This window comes from Molothrus aeneus, chromosome 3, assembly GCF_037042795.1.
Source record: "Molothrus aeneus isolate 106 chromosome 3, BPBGC_Maene_1.0, whole genome shotgun sequence".
In the NCBI taxonomy this organism is placed as follows: domain Eukaryota; kingdom Metazoa; phylum Chordata; class Aves; order Passeriformes; family Icteridae; genus Molothrus; species Molothrus aeneus.
Window position 1 is genome coordinate 19,212,375 of NC_089648.1, and position 18,387 is coordinate 19,230,761.

At 37.9% G+C, this 18,387-nt stretch overlaps 1 protein-coding gene across 9 annotated transcripts in view; it reads left to right on the forward strand.

Annotated features, from left to right (window-relative positions):
- Positions 1 to 18,387, forward strand: part of ESRRG (estrogen related receptor gamma) — a 371,220-nt gene that overhangs the window by 253,616 nt on the left and 99,217 nt on the right. For all 9 annotated transcript variants that reach the window (XM_066546421.1, XM_066546417.1, XM_066546420.1 and 6 more), the window contains one exon: positions 6,603 to 6,719. In XM_066546421.1, the coding sequence (XP_066402518.1) occupies positions 6,603 to 6,719 (117 nt within the window). The remainder of the gene's footprint in view (positions 1 to 6,602; positions 6,720 to 18,387) is intronic.

Here is an 18,387-nt window from a genome sequence, read left to right on the forward strand (position 1 = left end):
CTCAGAGAGAAGCTTAAAAGTATACAGATTGTTCTATCTTTTTTTACTATCTCTGCTTTCCTTACAACCTTGAAAATTGTAATAAGCATTTAGATGATTTGGGAGTAAGAATGAGCATCCTGATTGGTGCATGGCTATTTTGAACCCCTCAGAAATAATGCAAAAGAGATGTGATTTACAAATAATGCTGGTACACTAGTATGTATCAATGCCATTATAATTAGGTCTGCATCTTGTTTTGTTATAAACATCTCTGAAAGCCTCCAGCCCACTTACAAAGCTCTGTCTTGTTTGAAACCGGAGACATGAGAAATCTCAGCTAGCAAGTGATTTATGTTAATGTTTGTATAACTTTTTAATGACCTTTTTTTTCTGGTGTGAAAATGATTCAGTTTGCAGCTTTACAGACTGAGATACTCTGTGTGCTTATAAACAAACAAAGACAATCCTCCATGCTATCCTAGTAGAATGGATCAAAATTGACCTAGATAAAATACCAGTTGGGACCAAACAGAGATAGTTCAGTCTTTCTGACTTGAACAGCTCTTAAGTGACTACCAGGTAGCAGGGGATCAGTTCCCTCTGTGCCTTCAAAGCATTTGTTCACTTTAAAGGTGACCTAAATGCCCTTCATTTCTTGTGAATAAGTTGAGTACAGGGGGATTCAAAGGTAGTTGGACCGTTACAGATTCAACACCCGCTAATACCAGTCTGATACTGAAAATTATGGTGACTTTTTATGATGCTGGAAACCAATCTACCTAAAGTTAGAGGCTGATATAAGACTGTCATGTAATCAGAGTAGCCAGCATCACCTTTACATTTTTGCTTTAAATCATCATGTTGCTTTCTAAGAATTAAAAAAAAAAAGGCAAGTTCTAAATATGTTTTAGTTCTCTAACACAGTACACTGATTTCTTCAAAGCAATTCAACATAATGACTTCACTAAAAATGTACTTTTAAGCTGTTCATGTCCCTCTGTCAAGCACCATGTTTAAAAACTAGCTGCTATTCCTTAGTTACTTACTCTAACAGAAAAGGCAACATAAGCAAGAGATCAAACATAACCCTTCATACACAGTCCTGTCATCTTGAAAAGATACTTGAGACATTTGGGAGCCAAATTTTTAAATGTTCTGTAACTCTGTGTGTACACTATTGTGTCTGAAGTCACCTGGGTGAAAAGCTGTGAATACAGTCAACTTTATGCTTAATCATCTCCAGATGACCTGTAGCAGAATTCATGGTAGGTCTATAATTCATAGAGCTTTCTTGCAGTATCAGGTGAATCTGTCTGAGGATTTGTCAGGCAAAACTAGATTCGGTTATTTATGTTCAAATCTGGCCTCATTCCAGCCTGACCCTACTCTGAAACCTTACCGATGAGGGTACTTTTACATGTGAAAATATTTACTCAAATTCAGCTAAGTTTTGACTGCAAAATAGAGAGCAGAGTCTGGAAGAACTGAAACTTTAGCCTGAGAGAAAATATTTTTACTTTCCTCAGTTCAGCTTCATTAAGACCTATAAACATGGAAAAGATTTTCAAGTCTGGGACTTGTTTCTCTGTCCTTCTATTCAGTTAGCCTGTTACTCTTGATTTCCAAGAGCTCCTCATTCTCAGATTCTCAAGAGCTATTCTTTTCTGTTCTGGTTGGATTATGTATAAAGGTGTAACCTAACATAGTGAAATTCACTCTCTGTGTTAGCTTAGATTCTCCTGTGTCTCTCTCTCTCTCTCTCTCTCTCTCTCTGAGTTCTCTTTATTAAGTCCCAGAAGCCCTATGGATGTAATCCTGGCTCCTTTCCATTTCTGGAGTTTTGATGCATAGCAATGCACAGGCGAGCAGATGTATTCCTTTGGGTCTGTCACCCAGGAAAAGAGAGCATGAAGGGGTACCTGAGATAAACTTCACTGCAGAAAGACTTAAATCCAGTTAAGCAGTAGTCTCTATGAAGAATGAGAACACTTCAGTTTTGAAATAAAAGCTTTTGAAAGAAAGGTAGTAAGTTAGAAAATGTGAAAGAGAAACTTTGGGAGAAAAATGGAACTTTATTGAACTGAAATGCAGCTTCATGAACAGATTATAGCAGAAAATTATTACATTGAAGGAATGTTGGTTCATTTGGTTTTTTCCTTCTTTTTTCCTTCTGAGCCTACATTCCCACACAGCAAAAGTTTTGGTACTGATATCTTCAGTATTCCTCTTGCTTTTTTAAGTGGCTCATGCCTATTTTTTCCAAACACCTTTTCACCCTGCACTTAAGTCTTCCTCATAGCTTTTACTTGTCCAAAAATTTCCTGAGCATACTTCAATAGCTTGTAGAAATCCTTTTACATCTTGGTGTAATATTGCAGTATGAAAAAGGAAATAAAGCTTCTGCTAGGACTTGATGTCTGTTCTATTTTTGTCAGTATTGGTAGAAGAGAGACCCCTGTTCCAGCCTGTTTCTAGAGCCAGCTTCTCACTTTTAATATCTGGGATGTTCTGAAGATGTGTTGATGACAATAACTTCTACCAAGGCAGGAGGCCCAGTGCTTTCAGTGACCTCCTCTTTGCCGTGGCTCTTGCTTGACCTGCCACTTTTAATGTCACTGTCAATTCTGTGCAAGAAATGGCCAAAATGGTTTTGAGAATCTTGGCTAAATCCACTCAGTTGCCTGACTTGTATAGCCATTGAGTAAGTCCCTGTACCACAAAAATTGTTCCTTCTTCACTGCTCACAGTTCAAGTAACATCCAAACGTCATCTGTGAGGTAAAAAAGAAATGGTACCTTGACGCATTTATCCTGAGCTGTGTGTGATGTGACTGTCTAAAGCATGTAAAATTGGAGAGCTGCGTATCCAGGGTAAGTTTTAGCAGCTCACCTGCTATCTCAGGATCAAATGGCGTCATGTTTTCAGTTTTTCAGCTGCTATTGGTAAGCACAGTGTTTTAGAAGTATTTTCTCATCTTTCGGCTGGGATACTAAAATTTAACAGACCAGTAGAAAAGGAACTAGTTTTAAATAAACATTCCTCAGCACATGAAAAAAGAAAAGGGGCTTAGACTGGTATAAATCCCATTATATTATTCTAGCACAGGGAAATGTGTTTGGGGAGTGAAGATTTGACATATATTTTTATTTTCAAGCGTCACACTAATTTATATTACTCAGCCCTTTAACTGCCAAACTGTAAAAGTCCATTACGCTACTGAAAGGAATAAAAATTATCCCCTGGCACTTTAGGCAGGAGTTTTACATATATGCTGTTATTCTATCAGCCAGCTAGCTGCACGATTCTATTAAGGAGTAAGTGAGAAAATTATATTGCCTGCAAACTAATTCTACAAAAGACTCTGAAATAAGTAATCAGAGCCCAGTTCTTTCTGAAAAGCAGCCAGGAGATATTATAAATCGCTCAATCGCTCTTGTCAGCCCAGTTTAAAGACCCGGAGCTGCCATGTTGATTTTGTTCACTGTGTAACACAACTTCCTCTCCAGCTGTTGACAGGACTGGGGAAACTCAGCTTTTACTATTCCTAGCTGCTCAATTTCAGCCTCTAGCATCTTGAAGTAAGTAAAGAATTGATAGAGATTCCTTCTGGATCTTCCTCTGAAATAAAATGCAGATCTGAGTATCTTGAATGGAAATTCATATCTAGAAGTGAATAAGAAATTATGAAAGCTCTAATGACCTGGAATGTGCAGTAAATTCAGGTTTTTAATGAAAGTAAATCCACAAATACTTGGAGTGCTAGGTAAAATCCCATTTAGTATGATATAGATATCCACTGCATCTACATGTGCTCTGGAGGCAAAGTGTTTGTTCCTTGAACCCTTACTGCAGTGCAGCCCCGTTCTAAAATGCTGGAACCACTTTATGAGGTCAGCTGTGGTCATTGCTAAGATGTGGATCTTTGTTTCTATTCCTGTAATTCTGCTGAGCTCGTTGGAGGAATTCTTTGTAGCATCTTCATCTTCCAAGTTCATTTTACAACACCAAAAATTGAGTGTCCGCTATAAAATACAAGTCATTAAAGAAAAGCAGTTTAAATTGAAAGGAGATTCCCCCTGTAAGCTAAAGTATTGGAATCCAAGTGACTAGAATAATAGCTCCTTATAGCATTCTTTAGGTGTCAAGAATTTGCAGGAAAAGTAAGTTACACTGTGCCTGCTGCAGACTGTTGCATAGTTTGCAAAAATGTGAAATGTCAGGGTATGGATTAGAAGTGTCTGCATAATGAAATGAGCAATCTTGCGTTTATCTTTCTGGTTCTGAATGCTGCTTCTTGGTGTTGGCACCTGTACCTTTGTATCTTGGGATGGGATCTCTTGATACAATGAGACTATTCCACCTGCCCTGGTAGAGAGCTTTGCTTCCTGAAGTTCTCTGTTATAATCTTGATCTTGTTTTTGATCAAGATCGTTTCTGACCTTGTGCAAAGGTATGTTTGTCTTTGATCTTGTGCAAAGCATTTCTGATTCCCTGTTTCTCCTTTTTTTTTTTTAAGATAGGAATGGTAATACATTTATAACTGTAGTGTAATGAAATTCATTAGATACAAATTGTGAAAGATTTGAAGGTCTTCCTGTGTAGTGGTTGTGCCTTTCTAAGAATGCCTTGTTAGAAGGAGAGGATAATGTGAATCCTTTTTTAAGCTTGCCCTTACCATCATTTTCTACCTATCCTTCCAAAAGTGTTATTTCCTAACTTTTCTAATGTGTATTGGAAAGACCTTTTGCAGGAACTGTTGTGCTGAATTCCCTACCCACCATTTCCTTCAGTTTCTGAAATAGCTTTCTCCACAGCAGCTAAGAAAGGGGAAAAGGACTAAACTGCTTTGACTTTTGTCATTAGCATTCAGGCATACCAAGATCAGTTTCACTCACCAGCATTGCTAACTCACTCATGCAGCAATGTCCAGGGGGAAGAAAGCCTGCAAAGGCTTGAAAAGGTTGTGCCAGATGTGCTGGTTGTGTTGGCAGAGTGCACATTTTGCTATGCAGACCTCCTTTATCATAAGTACTTAAGCAATTTTCAATAGATGTAAGTGGTTTAAGTATTACTTCCTGTTGAATTAGCAGTTGCTGAGCATTTGAGTCTTTGTGCAATCCTGCAATCCACTAATGTGATATTTAATGAGGAGACATCAGTCTGGAGAAAGGTAGTCAATATAAATCAGTGTTTACGAAGTGTGATTAACTCTGAAATATTTCATCAATGCTGTGGTCCCAGACAGACTCTATGCTAATTATTAGAACCTGTGCATGTTTCAGGGGACTTTGATGGACCCCAAGTGCAGCAAACATGGAGCAGCAAAATTGCGATTATGCTCGGACTGTCTCTGATGACAATTTATGCATTTGGTGTGATGACCTCTTGCTTCCCAAGAGGGCAATAAACAGAATGCATTTTCATTAAGATACTAATGCACTTTATCACAGGGCGAAGAGGTTAGAAAATAAAGAAATACCTTTAAAGCAAGATGTGACAGACTGATTGGGAAGATACTTTATTTGAAAGTCAGTTTCCCAGTGTAACTTCCAGCTGTTGCCAAGTCTGTCATACTGGATGTAATGTTGGGCTATGGGATGCATGGCTGGGCAGATGAATAAGCTGAGCTGAGCTGTTTTATGAAAAGTGCAGTGGTACCAGGGCAAAAGAGAACAGATGTTCTCGCATTTGGACTTGGATACCCAAAGATGTGATTTAAAAAAAGTAAACTGCTCTTGTATTTTACTCGTTCATTTGCGAGTTCTTATTTTCTGATTTTTGAGGAGAAATAATATGAATTAAGCAGTAGCAACAAAGAAGAAAAGAGGCTGCTTTGCCCATGATGAAAAGGGCTCACATTTAAGGATGGAGCTTGTTGTAGGCCTTAAGAGGGGACCTGGGAGAAGCAGGGGCAAAGGCAAGCATCTCTTTTAGTTTTTGCTATTCTGGCAGCTTGGCAGGAATGATCCTATTCCTGATGCCTCTCAGTACAAGAACTTGGTCAAAAGTATAGAGAGAAGAGATGTCCTGGAGCAGAGATCTGGCCTGGTAGTTGCAGAACATGCAAGATGTGGTGGTAACAGTCCCAATAAGTCCTGCCTTATGCTCTTTGCCAGCTGTAGTGGAAGAAGGGTGAATTCTGTGGTACCTGTTATAGTTGATTATGCAGTAAAGCAGTCCTCCTTCTGAATTCTAGGCAAAGAGAGACTAATGAAATTGGCTAAAAAGGAAAATAAAGAGTGCTCAGAGAAGGAGCCTAAGCCTGTGGCTTGGTACAGAAAATAAATGACAAAATGTCTTTCTTCTCTCAGCAGGAATAACATACATGAAGGATTTTCCTAGGGACCATATTTGGAGTGAGGCACAGACTCACATTACTTATAGTTTTGTATATATTTCTTTCATGTAGATGTCTAGATTTTAAAAAAAGGGTGAAAAACTTCATCTTTTAACTCAGCTATTTATTTTTACTTGAGAGCCGTTTCCTTTCTGTAGCTCTGCTTACTCTTGATATGTTCTAAAATTAAATACAAAGGCAATTGTATGAGTACTTTTGTATATCTGTTGTGTTGGTCAGTCAGTGAATCTGAGCACCTCTTCCCCTGTCTGTTCCACCACAGGTAACATAGAGTACAGCTGCCCAGCAACGAATGAATGTGAAATCACAAAGCGCAGACGCAAGTCCTGCCAAGCCTGCCGCTTCATGAAGTGTCTAAAAGTTGGCATGCTGAAAGAAGGTAAGACTGACCACTTCAATCTGTATCTCTCTGCAAACACTTGCTACAACTGTAGGGCAATCAGGAAAGAAGAGAGACTGGTGAGTGTTCTAATCAGTTATTGCAAAGGCAATTTTCATATATACTTGCTCTTTCTGACATCTGCTTCTAAGCTATCGAATCATGCTTTATCCACACAGAGTTCATCATCTTGTGTAGTACAGCAAAATGTACCTCAGCATTCAATCTCCTTCAGTAAGTAACTGATAGAATAACCATCAGAATTCCCAAAGATTTCTTTCCCCCATGCCTTATCCACTCTGTCCCAGTTCTGGCAGAAAATCAGAACACACACTGTGCCTTCCTTTTATTCAGTTTTCATTCCATCAGGACAAATGGAAAGGGTTACTTCCAATTTAAACAAGTATCGTGTGTGTGTGTGTGTGTGTGTGTGTGTGTGTGTGTGTGTGTGTGTGCGCGCGCACTGAAGTTACTGTAACTACACTGAAGCAAATTTTGGCACACAGAAGAGGAGAATCCACCCTCCTCCCCTTTTTTTTCCTAAAAGTGTCTGAGAACCCTGCCCCTCACTGTAAGTATATATTGAATGTTTTAATTCATCAATTACATTTTGAAGCTATTGAATGCAAGAAAATATACTCAAGAAATGATGCTGTCTTACCTGGAACCTGCTTCATCTATGTGACACAAAGAGGTGATTCCTCAAATCTTGGTTGCCTGCTATGCACTTACATTGTTGTTAATGTATATGCAAGAATACACTTGTAAGTGCATGTATTACACACGTTATTATTTTAGGGCACTGTCACCACCAAGAAAGATGCCATGCACTTCTGAACTAGATAAACATTTGAAATAAAATCAGCATAGTGTTCTCTAAGTATTGTATCCAATAGAGAGTACTTTGTGTTAAGCAACCACTTCAAAACAATCCTGTTCAATTTTGCTTTGTCAGTGCTTGAAAACTCAGCTTTAATAACTGGCTGATTTTTGTAAATGGGTTGGTGGTAATGCAAAACAGGGTAAGTATGCAGCTGTTGGGGTAAAAATCCAAGAAACAACATAAACCAGTGGTGAGATGATGGACAAATTAGGTCTATCACGCACCTACAGACATATTCTTATTGGATTATACTTACTAAGAATAAACCTTGTTCTGTGCAACTGCTTTGGCAGATGCTATGATCCTGTGAGCCAAATCCTGCTGTCCTTAGTCTTACTTGAGCAAAACTCCTGTCAGATTCGATGGAGATTTTGCCTCAGTAAGAGCGGCAGGATTTGACCCTCTCTTCAGTGGTTATGGGAGAGTTCTTACATGCCAAAATCCTCCTATAACTGACCACTAGGAGCAGTCTCTTGAAGGTGAAATTATGATGCTTAGATAAACTGTAATAAGAAAGGGATGACTGGATATGGCACCTTTTGAAAAGGACTGTGCTTCTTAGCATCTTTTCTTAGTAAGTTAAGACCCTGTATCACCAGTTACCTAATATACAGATATATTGAGCAACTTCTTTGAAAATGAAACAGTGCTACCAAGAGCACGTGCAGGTGAATTGATTTAATCCTTTTCCTCTGAATTTTGAGGGCACTATTGTACATGCATTAACATGCATACGTTTTAAAAAATCTAGGCTGTGTGCAGCTTCTGGGACTGCAAGAGGAAGTTGTCTCCTCTGCAAATGAGTAATTATCTCAGCAGATTTGTGTGCAGATTTACTGTTTCTGCATACAATTTTGTTAACTGAGATAATTTAGTTGGATAATATAGATGTACATTGCGAGTAATATTTTTTTGTTTGAATGTTCATCGTCCATGGATTCAAATAATTCACACAAGTTTTCTTAATAAGAATTGCATGAATTTCCTACTCTAAACAAACATGCCTTTTTCTAAATCGCAAAATAACTAATCACTTTGAAAAGACAGTGTTGTTTATCTACCACCTATTTTAACAACCTGCAAGAACATATAAGGGCATTTTATTTTTCCCCCCTTTAGTGGCCACTTTTTAAATCATACTGATTCACAGTACATTTGTAAGACTGTATTTGTAGTAAAGATTTTTTTTTTCTTGTTGGAAGGTAGTTTTGGAGCTGGATGTTGTTATTCTAACCTACAGGAAAGTCTGGAGATGACTTCTTGACTTGGACCACATCCTCTATGTACAAAATTAAGAAAAATAATGTACTGACTTCTTGCATGTGTAAAGTGGTATAAATTTATTGATTAGCATGGACTTAAAATAAGCTGAAATTATTCTTGCTGCATCTCAAGTGTTTCTTTATGTACAGACAAGGATTTCAGTCTCATGCAGCATATCAGAGATCATGCTGCAGTAAATCTATTCAAATGTAAACCTGTTCAATTCAATTACCAGTTTATAATAAAATTTGCTGCTGCAGCCTCCACGTTTGTCACAGCAGTCTCTACATGCTGATGGCACAGCATGCCTGGAAATTGACAGCCTAAATCTATTTACAAAAAAAATTTAGTTGCAGACCTGAAATAAAATCAAGTTTAAGCAGCTTTGAGAGGAGCATCACATTCCTTACAAGAACAGCACATCTGCCAGGGTGCATCTTCTCCAGAAATCTTACCTTGTTTGTGGGGAGTTTTCTTGTGGAAATTTATCCTTAACAAATGGTTTTAAAGTGTAATCCAAAGTGAAACAATTATCAGATATTGTGCTTCCCTTCACATTGGAAAGGACTTTAGTACATTGTCATTTTGTGAATTGTCATATGAATTTCATGGTAGTAATCACAGTGCCTGGAAAAAGATTTTGATTTTAGCTTTGCTTCTAGGGCAGGGTCCAAACACCACTTATAACAAATGTATAGGATAGCTTCCCTTATGACATCTGCATGTTGAATCATTTATGTGACAAGATAATGGTGTTTTTCATCAAGCATCCAGTGTTTCTGTGGGAGACCCAGTGTTAGGGTGGTGGGGCTGTGTTTTGGGGTCAAATCCTGGGAGGTTTCTGGTCACATGAAGTACAAGGTGGATTTCTGGTCACATGAAGTACAAGGTGGAGTAGGCATTTTCGGTACATTTTCTCATGGATCTTGGTGGGGCTTAACCAGCAGCACCTAAATTAAGATTCTTAATAATTTTTAGGATGTGGGCCAGGAGCCAGAGAAGGAATGCTACAGCAATGTCAGGCTGGGCTGGACTGGGATTGAGGCCCTGGCTGCATCTCCTGTTCAGTATCATAAGAAAGTTTGTACAGACTGATCTGGAGGAACACATCATTTTGGTTTAGCCCATAGAGTTTTACTTAAAAAACGCATGTTTGGGTCTGTGGATAGGTTTTGAGGATGTTGTACTTCATACTGTAGCATTCAGCAGAGGCTGATGAGCTTTTAGGCACAGGACAAATACGAGAATGTGGTGTTTTCATTTACTTTTCTAGGTAAGGGTTATTAGCAACAAAGCAGAATACATTGCACTCAAAGAACAAAATTTACCTTTTTCTATATTTAATTTTGTGTCAGTGTTACAAAAAATCAGGTTTTCAAGTATCCCAATTGATTCTTCCACAGAAATGCAGTTTCTTTGACTGTACTTTTATTTTGGTGCATTGTCTCAGATTTATGAGAACAGCTGAAACAACATTAAAGATTCTTGCATAGTCTAAGGAGAAACTTTTCAAATGTAGAGATTTCTTGAAATAATATTGAAATTGCTAAAGGGTGCAGGGAGACATGTACAGCAATTTGCCCTTTTTAAAAATGAACATTTTTAAGACATTCAGTAGTTTTCAGTTCTGTTGGTTTATAATTCAGTTCTGTCTTTAAAGTTTGGCCTTTCAAACTCTTTGGAAGCCAGTGATTATTTTGCTTCAGATGGTAGAATTAAATCTGTGCTCATGTGCAAGGTTGGGTATTTTGGCCATTTCCCTTTTTATACAGCTAGTTGGATGAGAAAAAGGGGTTGATTTTTTTTCTTTTCTAAGAAGAAAAATTGGATGTAAAACTACATAAGATGGTATGGGGAGTCTTGAGTAGCTATTTGATTTTTTTTTCTATTGCTAGGTGATCTGAGTAGAATTCAATATCTAATCTTTAATTAGTACTATTTGCCTATTAATAATATTTGTGGGACTATTTACTAGCATATGCTTGTGGTAGAAGATATTATTCCAAGTTTATTATAGTTTATTATATATAGCTCCAAAGAGCTTCCCATGTGAAATCATTCCAATGGAGGAATTATTCCAAAATAAAATCACTTTTTGTTTCAGATGCAGCATTTGTATAACTGTTTTTACAAGAGGTTATTCCATATGTTTCAGTTTTCTCCATAGAGGCAAAGCCTTATCCTCAGTTTTACCTGCCCCTGTATTGTAGGAAGGTTAAAAACTACAGTTCAGAGGGGAATCTGTTGAGTGGCACTAATGCAGCTTTTAGACCATCTGGAATGCTGTATCCTGTTCTAGCTCTCACAGTTCTGTCCAGTACTAGTTTGTATTTCTTACAGGATTGTTGATACCAAAACATCTCCCATGTATCTCTCATTCTGGTATTTGGGTGTTTTCAGAACGTGTTATGGACTGTGTGCAGTGGCTGATCTGCATTGCTTGTTATTTCAGAAAGTCTAGTTACTAAATGAGTGATACATGGAAAAAAAATGAAAGTTTATATAAACAGTAAAGTATACCAAAATGAAATGGCATGGGTCACTTCATGTAAGTATATTTGTATTTTCCTTAGGAATGGATGGCCTTTACAAATTATCATCAGTCACTTGGTACCCAGTTAGAATAGGCAGAGTAACAAAATTCCAGTTTAATTAGTCCTGCTATTACAAATGAGAAGCCAGATCCTCACCAAGTATTAACAGAGGCTCTTCGAGCTTTGTTAGATTGCTGCTCGTTTGGCAGGTTTGGCAATCTGTGCAATGGGGAAATCAGCAATATACCTTTTTGTGTCTGTGAATCTTCACAGTTGCTTGTACATGAGCCATCATTAAGGCTCTAAAAATGTTCAGAAACTCTCTGAGCTTTTCATCTGGCAGTGCTGACTTGATGTGTAACCCTTCCCATCACAGCAGAGTGGTTTGCAGGTTGTACTTGCCCTGCTCGATGAGTAGCCCTCAACACTTCTCATTCATTACTTTGCTTGGATTTTTTGAGAATTCATCCAGCCCTCAGAGAGACTTCAGCATCCCTAGGGAAATGGTAAGGCAGTAGTTAGAATCTCCTTTGTAAAGAAATCGTGGACTTTAAAGTGTTTTTCTTTAGCTGTGATCTAAATAAAAGCAATTCCTGACAGTTTTAAAAATGCTTGAACATTTTAGATGCTCATGTAATGAACCAGAAGATTATTACACAAGTTGCACTTTTTCTGAACATGCTAAAATTGGCAGTCTCTAAAATATTTTTGCTTCACACTTTGAGAGATTTCATTCATTCAAATATAAGAATACATTTTTAGAAAGAGGTATGTGTATTTTAAAGCATAAATTACTGAGTTTATTATGGAAAGATTACCATATGAACATCTTTGGCTTGTGTTAAGCAGCAGATCGGATTAAATTATCATATTGATCCTTTCTGGCTTTGACAGTCTATGAAAATGAATCCAGTAGAGCAAGGAGAACGGGCAGCTTGAGTTTGGTCTTACGTAAAGAGATGCGTGATATGCAGAGGAGCAGATTAATGGATTCGCTCTCAAAATAATAAATAAAACTAAGCAATCTTCTTTATGACTAAAATTGTGTTATCACCTATGATTTGAGGGTAGTGAAAAAGCCTGCTTAATAGGATTCCTTCTAACAACATCTCTTTTGAAAAGACCTGTGCATCAGACATTGCCAAGGTAAATTTCTCTTACAAGTCTAATACCATTAGTCTGCCAAGACGAAAGCAGAAATTATTGCGGATGAAGTTTTAGTTTCTGCTGCCTTTAGAAATCAGAACAAAGGAAAGGAGAAAGCATTAATGGTATTCAAAGAAAATATTTCTGTACAGGATGACAGTTAATAGAGCAGCAGTGACCTCAGTGATATTTCTTATGCTCTCTATCGTAATATTACACTTAAGGAGCTTCTCCATTAATGCAGCATATTAAACAAACCTCCTGTGTTATAACATCAAGAGATAACATAGCGTGTCTTCTGTTGATGTCTCAGCTCTCTTCTGTGTTTCAATGTATTATGAAGGAGTTTGGTTTCTAGTGCAGATTTTTTTTTAATTGTTTCTTTTCCTCTCCTATTCCTTCCTTTCCTCCTTTCTTCTCTTCCTTCCCCATTCACCCATTCCCCCCCTTTTCTTCCTCCCTTTTATTTCTCCCTTTCCTTCACTTTTATTTCTTCCTTTCCCTTTTCTCTTTCCCCCCTTTCTCTTTGCACTCCCTTTCTTTCTTTCATTCAGTGTGTGCTTGGATTAATATATACTGGGACCTGTTAAATCTCCTTGGAAACAATAGAAGCTAATCTCTAAGTGCTGTTGGTGTTCATAAGTAGGCTTCTTTGCTCCTAACCAAAATGTGACCTGATAGCCCAGTTCACACATTAGAACTGACAGCCCAATTTGTCTGCCCTAAAATGCAGCTCATGACTATCCACTCTCTGTAACTGATGAAGAAGGACAAACTATTCAACTTCAGGTTAGTGTTTATAGTCAGCTCAAGCAACTAGCATTTCTATTCATCCACTAGAAAAATACCCCAGAAAAAGCAAATACTGGGGATGTGGATATTCTTCTCAACACATGAAAACACCTACAGCTCCTACCAAGTGTTGGCCTCCTGAGAAGTTTTCATGGTGCTTGTGTTCCAGTGTTGTGCCATTCTGGTTTGTGTTCTGTCTCTGAGTATTTTGGGGAACAGAACAGATATCCCAGCAGTTCACTGGACTTGCTTTTTAAATAAAATTTCTCTCTTTCTAGATAAAATTTTGTATTACTGTTGTCCCTTTATACAAATGCTTGCCTTCCACAAAAGAGAAGGTATGAAGTGGATGTGGAGAAAGCAGTATTGTTTGTAAGTCTGAGTTTGGGAACTATTTACACTTCGTGGCTTTATGCAGATCTATAAATGGGGAGGTTATTGTGTTAGCATTTGCAAATCTGAGGTCAGAGCTGTTTGCTGGCTCACTCACCAGCAGCTTCCTTGAGATTAGTTGTTAGGTTGGGTCTGTGCACACAATCGTTGCTGCTGAGAATCCCAGTGGCAGCAGTTGTTTGCAGGGTCAGACAGGCAAAGAATACTTTCAACCTAAAGTTACTTTGTACTTCTGTTAATGAGTTTGAACGATTCTGAATAGGATTAAATGTTACTGCAATTTTCTTAGTGCACATACCTCACCTATTACTTACTCAGAACTGGAAGGAGTGGGTTCTGCAGTTTCATGCGTCTACTTAAATTACTATTAAAAATTAATCACTTTGTACTAATATTTTCTCATCATAATCTGTGGTGATTAACTGCATGTCTTCATTTGTCATATTTCTTCTTTTGATCCTAAAAAAAGGAAGCAGCACTTTACTTATTTTCTAGAAAGTATTCCATTGTTTGCAAAATATGTTTGTTGGATTTAGCCCCTGTGAACATTTGCTTATGCACTGGAAGCATAGTGACAGCAATGTAAGTGATTAGGGTAGGTAGAGACAAGTCTGAAGGATGCAGGACTTTTCCCACGTTCTCACAGACAAATAGTTGCCTTTCATTTTTAGTCTCTGCCACCCATAAACACACACATCAAATGTGGCACTGCCCTTTATTGCAGAGTTCTTGAATTCTTGCACATGGGTCCTGCCTTATGTTAAGTAAGTCTCATTTTGCAAAGAGTAACGTTAATGTAATTTGTATTCTTCACTTTTTACTGTTTCTGCTGTGTGGATACTTGCATATCCCCTGCTTGAATGGAATAGGTTTAGAATCTCTGGTAGAGGTGCATTTAAGGGTAGTGCATGTCCTTATCTCTAAAGTGCCACTCTGGAGCCAAACTTTCTGTATTTTACTCCACCTTTGCCTGGGCAATACCCACAGCTCCTCAACAAGACTGTTGCTGTGTAAAATCTTTGTTGAAACAAGAGACTGTATGGTCTCTGTACGGTATGGTAGGATTATTTGGGGTGAAGGGCTGGAATGATGCAGGTGCTGGTAGCTAGAACCCATGTGGCAGATGTACAGGCAGACATCCTGCTGCTGCTTGGGATGGATTGGCACTTAAAAGCTGAGTGGCTGAGGAACTCTCTTGGCCTCTTCACTCAGTCAAAGCCATGAATGTGTTGAGAAGCAAGAAAATTTCCACTTGCAGTTGTTACATCTGATCTCATATAGTGCTATCCCTCAAATATTTCACACTTCTAAATCTCAGCTGTCTTAAAAAAAAAAGGTTAGAATCAACGTGAGTTTTGAGACATAAATGTAACTAAGCCACAGTCTTCTCTCTGAGCAGTCATTGCCCTTTTTTAAGCTGAGGAGTTATTGCAAGTGGTGAGCCTTTGCCAGTTCTACTCACTGAGTCACTGGAATATGAAGTTGGAATATTATTTCATTTGGTGTTTGTAATGTGGCTTTGGTGGTTGAAAGTCAGCAGCCTGAATTCTGAAATAAATGTGATCATCTGCAATGAATTGTCACTTTGTCAGATTTTGCCATGCTTACTAGCTATTCTAATAATAGTTCTCATCTTACCAGCTTTTTCTTTTTTCCCTTTTCTTTCTTTTTTGTTTTCTTTTCTTCAGGTATTTATATGACAGAAAAGGGAAATTATGAGGGGAGTCTGTTGTGCTCACAGTAGTTGCTTAATATAGCTATTAATCTTTATAAATGAAAAAACATAGCTTTATTTTAAACCTCAGTAGGCTTTTATTAGATAAATTATTCTGTAGAAAGTCAAACACAGCTATGTTAAATATCTACACTTACTGAATGATATCAATATTTTCCTTTTGGCTCTTTATTTTTCCAGCAAATTTAATATGTGTATCTATTTTTCTCTTAAGCATCTGGTTTACATCTCAGGATCATCGGGTATAAGATGAGAAGTCAATTTGATTTACAGTTTTAGCGTAGCAGATCCAAAATCAACATTCCATACAACTTGTTTGCATGGTGTCTTACTGCACTCCATGTTAAAACAGTTAATTATTAAAATACTTAATTAAGAAAAATTTAAATACTTTCTAAAAGAAAGTCTGCATGATACTGTCCCTTAATCAGCTTAACTCCAGTCTGTGCCCTTAGTGGCAGAATTGTTGGTGTGCTGTTTACCAGCAAAACTGCTTGACCAGCAAGAGAGAATCTTGGTAACCTGCTGCATGCTGAGCACATACGGATCCTAGGAAAAAACAAGTAGTACAAGATCATCATCATCTTTTGTCTCCTGTTCTTTCCCTCTTCAGCCAAGCATTAGTCCATTAGTACAGTGCTGTTCTTGTCATTTTTATTCAGCAATGTTAAAATCACTTCACCAATGCCCTGTCTCTTTCTAATACTCCTTTCAGTTCTGTGGCTGGGTGACTGAAGATGAGCCACATCTTTTGTTGTGATCTGAATCAATTGACAGATCAGTCTTATTTGTTCAACACTTTATAGCCACATTTTGCTTTCATGACAGTCTGCCAGATAGTGTTTACAGTGGTCTCCAGCATCTGAAGTTCCTGTGCTCTGTCTCATTTTCTTATTTTCTGTAGTTCAATCCAAGCTTTAGAAATGGGCACCTGAGATTTCATTGCATGGTCAGTCTCAGTGGATAACATTTGGGAAGAGTATCTTGTTCTAAGTCACCAGAACTGCATTTCTGGATAGGAAGTGGTATCAGTTATGGTAGGATTACTTGAGAGATGTAAATATACACTAAATACACTTTGGATCCAGACTAAGGCTACCAGCATGTTACTATTGAAGTGTTAAGAGAAGTCTTCCTCTGTACTGACTTCTCAGGTCACAAGCCACTTGCTGGTTTTCCCTGTCAAGCTCTTAATGAAAGCTCTTAAGTTTCCAATTTGAAGACAGAATAGACTGCTAAATGTCAAAATAAAGGAAAATTAATATTTCCCTTAAAAAGCAGCAGTCTGTTTTATAATACCAGTTTAAATGGATTCTTGCTCAAAGATGTATTAGAAAGTTTCTGTTGAGTTATAACTCAGGTGAAGAATTAGGCTGAGATAATAAGGGACTGAATAGAGTCTTCCTTCTCTACAACCCTCAAGAACATCATCCAAAGTCTCTGACTGTATTCAGACAAAAAGAAGTTGGAACAACAGTCTTTGCTGGTCTTCCAGCTGCTGGATGTGCCACATGGCATATTGCTTGAATCCTGCATGAGATGCAGAGGGATGCAGTAATTGGAGAACAAAGCCACAGAGTAGCTAAGATCCTTCTCTTTTCTCTTTTTATCTTCTGTAATTTTCATGACTTTCTATTCATTTTCCTCTTCTAAACCATGATTGTATCAGAAGAATGCTGATGAGAAAATAGTTGCTGTGAGCACATATCCTCCAGGCAGGTTTTTTTCTGGCCAGGTGGGAGAGAAAATAATGAATTTCTTGAGGTTTTTGTTCGTTGACTCACTGTTTCGTGAGGACTAGTCAGGCTGAATGACTGTATTTCCTTCTGGGCATCCTGGTATTGCTGGAGATATCCATCCTGGCAGGATGCATCAGCTCATCTCCAATTAAAATACTTGTTATAGAAGTATTCTTAAACACAGCTGATTAATGAAGTTAAGAAAAACATTTGAATGTAGAGTGTTAAGGCTTCCAACATTGGTGTTCCTCTCTAGGGAGGTGTGTGCAATGAGAAGGCTTTTGAAATGTTAGCAGTCCATCCCATTTTGTTTCCATTTGTTTTCTCTTATTTCCTTTTTTAATGCTGGTTTGCTGAACTAAGTCCTTTCTCCCTCTTCACTGTTTCCTCCCCCTTTATGGAATAGCCCATGACACGTGCCTGTAAAGTGGCTTCTTGGGAATTTGCAAGTCTTTGAATGTGTTATCTGATTAAAGGGATGTATGTGTCTTTAATTCTCGTCTGCAGTTTCACCTCTGACCCCATCTGTTAAAGTGGAAAGGAGCTGAGAGTCAGCAAAGTCCCAGATTCAACCCAGATAACCTACAGTGTGCACATTTGAATGCTTTAACGCCTTGGCTGCCCCTGAAAATTACATACTTAATTAAGGGACAGGTTTCACTGGAAAATGTGGAGGGTCTGATATGAGACAGGTGAATTGTTTATTTTGTTGATATGCTTAGAGGTAGGATAATTAGGTCCTGGCTTTGCCTTTTCTGTTAAAGAAGAAAAAAACATATAGAGGTGTGGTGTAAACGTGTATAAGGTCTTGTTTACACATGTGTATTTTCATTTCTGTATTATTTTAATACACTAATTTCTTGCTTACAGGAGTGAAAAGTAAACCCGCATTTCTACTTCCTTTTTGAAAAGGAAGCTGAATTACCTGGTTGGAAATGATGCTGCAGTTTTGGGTGGGATTTTTAAATATCCCCAAATAAAGCAGTAAAAATAATGTCATTGAAAGATTGAAGTAGATGACATGAGGGCCATTTACATTATATTTTGCTAATATTGTGCTTTTTTGCAGCAACAGTGTAATTGTGGCATTTCCTGTGCTTTACTAATAAATATCATAAGTGATGAGAGTATTCCCACTATGTTTAGACCTGTGGGTGTTTTGATTTTTCCTCTGGTCATTTTC